This window comes from Tachyglossus aculeatus, chromosome 20 (genome assembly GCF_015852505.1).
Source record: "Tachyglossus aculeatus isolate mTacAcu1 chromosome 20, mTacAcu1.pri, whole genome shotgun sequence".
NCBI classification, from domain to species: domain Eukaryota; kingdom Metazoa; phylum Chordata; class Mammalia; order Monotremata; family Tachyglossidae; genus Tachyglossus; species Tachyglossus aculeatus.
In genome coordinates this window covers 17,832,331-17,834,170 of record NC_052085.1, presented here as the reverse complement: position 1 = coordinate 17,834,170, position 1,840 = coordinate 17,832,331, and the positions used below count along the sequence as shown (strand labels likewise).

The window sequence follows — 1,840 nt, the reverse complement described above, 5'->3', positions numbered from 1 at the left end:
CCTGTCCTGGAAGTCAAAGTTCCTGGGTTCTAATCCCAGCTCTGTCCCTTGTCTGCTGGGTGACCTTGGGCAGAAATCACTTCAATTCTCTGCACCTCGGTTTACTCAACTGTAAAATGTGGATTCAATTTCCATTCTCCCTCATACATACACCGTGAGCACCACGTGGGATAAGAACTTTGTCCGGCCTGATTACCTTGAATCTACCCAAGCTCTTAAAACTGTGCTAAACAGAGTAAGTGTTTAACAAAAATGTCATTACTGCTGCTACTCCTCCTCCTCCTCCTCCTTCTATTACTAATAATGATATCCTCGTGTCCTTTCTCTCTTCTTGGGCTTAGTTAAGACTGAGCAATGGGGAACTGGACTCAAGCCCCCAACTCAGACTTCATCCTGGTAGGACTCCTCAACAACAAGGGCAGACTCTCCACCATCCTCTCCACCCTGATTAGCATCACCTTCTTCGTGGCTCTGACTGGAAATTCCACCATGATGGTCCTCATCCACATCGCCCCCGAGCTCCACACCCCCATGTACTTCCTGCTCAGTCACCTCTCCCTCATGGACGCCATGTACATCTGCACAACTGTACCTAAGATGATGGTAGACCAGTTGACCGGGCAGAAGACCATTTCCTTCTTGGGTTGTACGGCTCAGATCTTCCTGTACCTGACCCTGCTGGGAGCCGAATGCTTCCTCCTGGGCATTATGGCCTACGACCGATACGTTGCCATCAGCCACCCTCTGCGCTACCCGGTCCTCATGAGCCTTAGAAGGTGTGTCCAGATGGCGGCAGGTTCCTGGCTCTTGGGAGCCACAGATGGCTTCATGATCACCCCCATAGCCATGAGCTTCCCCTACTGTGGGTCAAGAGTCATCAACAGCTTCTTCTGCGAGGTCCCTGCCCTGCTGAAGCTCTCGTGCATTGACACTTCGGTCTACGAGACGGTGATGTATGTCTGCTGCATCTTGATGCTCTTGGGGCCGTTCACCCTCATCGCCTTCTCTTACAGCCAGATCGCGGCCATCGTGGCGGGCATGCGCTCGGCTCATGCCCGGAAGAAGGCCTTGGCCACCTGCTCTTCCCACCTGATCGTGGTCAGCCTCTTCTATGGGGCGACCATCTTCACCTACATGCTCCCCAATTCCTACCACATTCCCGGGCAGGATAGGGTGGTGCCTGTCTTCTACACCATCCTCACGCCTGCACTAAACCCTGTGATCTACGGCCTCCGCAATAAACAAGTGACGGGGGCTCTTTGGAAGATATTGCAGAGATGCACTTCTATACAGAGAATGTGATCCCAACCCAGGCATTTGAATAATAATAACGATAATAATAATAATAACAATAAAGGCACCTGTTAAATGCTTACAGCGTGGCTTAGTGGAAAGAGCATGGGCCTGGAAATCAGAGGTCAAGGGTTCTAATCCAGGTCCTGCCACTTCTCTGCTGTGTGACCTTGGACAAGTCACTTAACTTCTCTGGGCCTCAGTTCCCTCATCTACAAATAAGGGATTAAGACTGTGAGTCCCACATCTGACAACCTAATTAGCTTTTATCTACCCAAGCGCTTAGAACAGTGCTTGGCACATAAGAAGCGCTTAGCAAATACCATTATTATTATTATTGTTATTATTATGTTCCAAGCATTGTTCTAAACGCTGGGGTAGATACAAGCTAATCAGGTTGGACACAGTCCCTGTCCCACAGGGGGCTCACACTCTTAATCCTCACTGAGAAGCAGCGTGGCTCAGTGGAAAGATCCCGGGCTTTGGAGTCAGAGTTCATGGGTTCGAATCCCGGCTCCGCCAATTGTCAGCTGTGTGACTTTGGGCA

The 1,840-nt window shown here is 50.3% G+C and overlaps 1 protein-coding gene across 1 annotated transcript; it reads left to right on the top strand.

The window, feature by feature from the left end:
- Positions 1 to 354: 354 nt before the first annotated feature.
- LOC119941283 (olfactory receptor 2T1-like) lies at positions 355 to 1,302 on the top strand. The gene has a single exon (XM_038761661.1). It carries the CDS (start codon positions 355 to 357, stop codon positions 1,300 to 1,302), a length of 948 nt encoding a protein of 315 aa, XP_038617589.1.
- Positions 1,303 to 1,840: the final 538 nt, after the last annotated feature.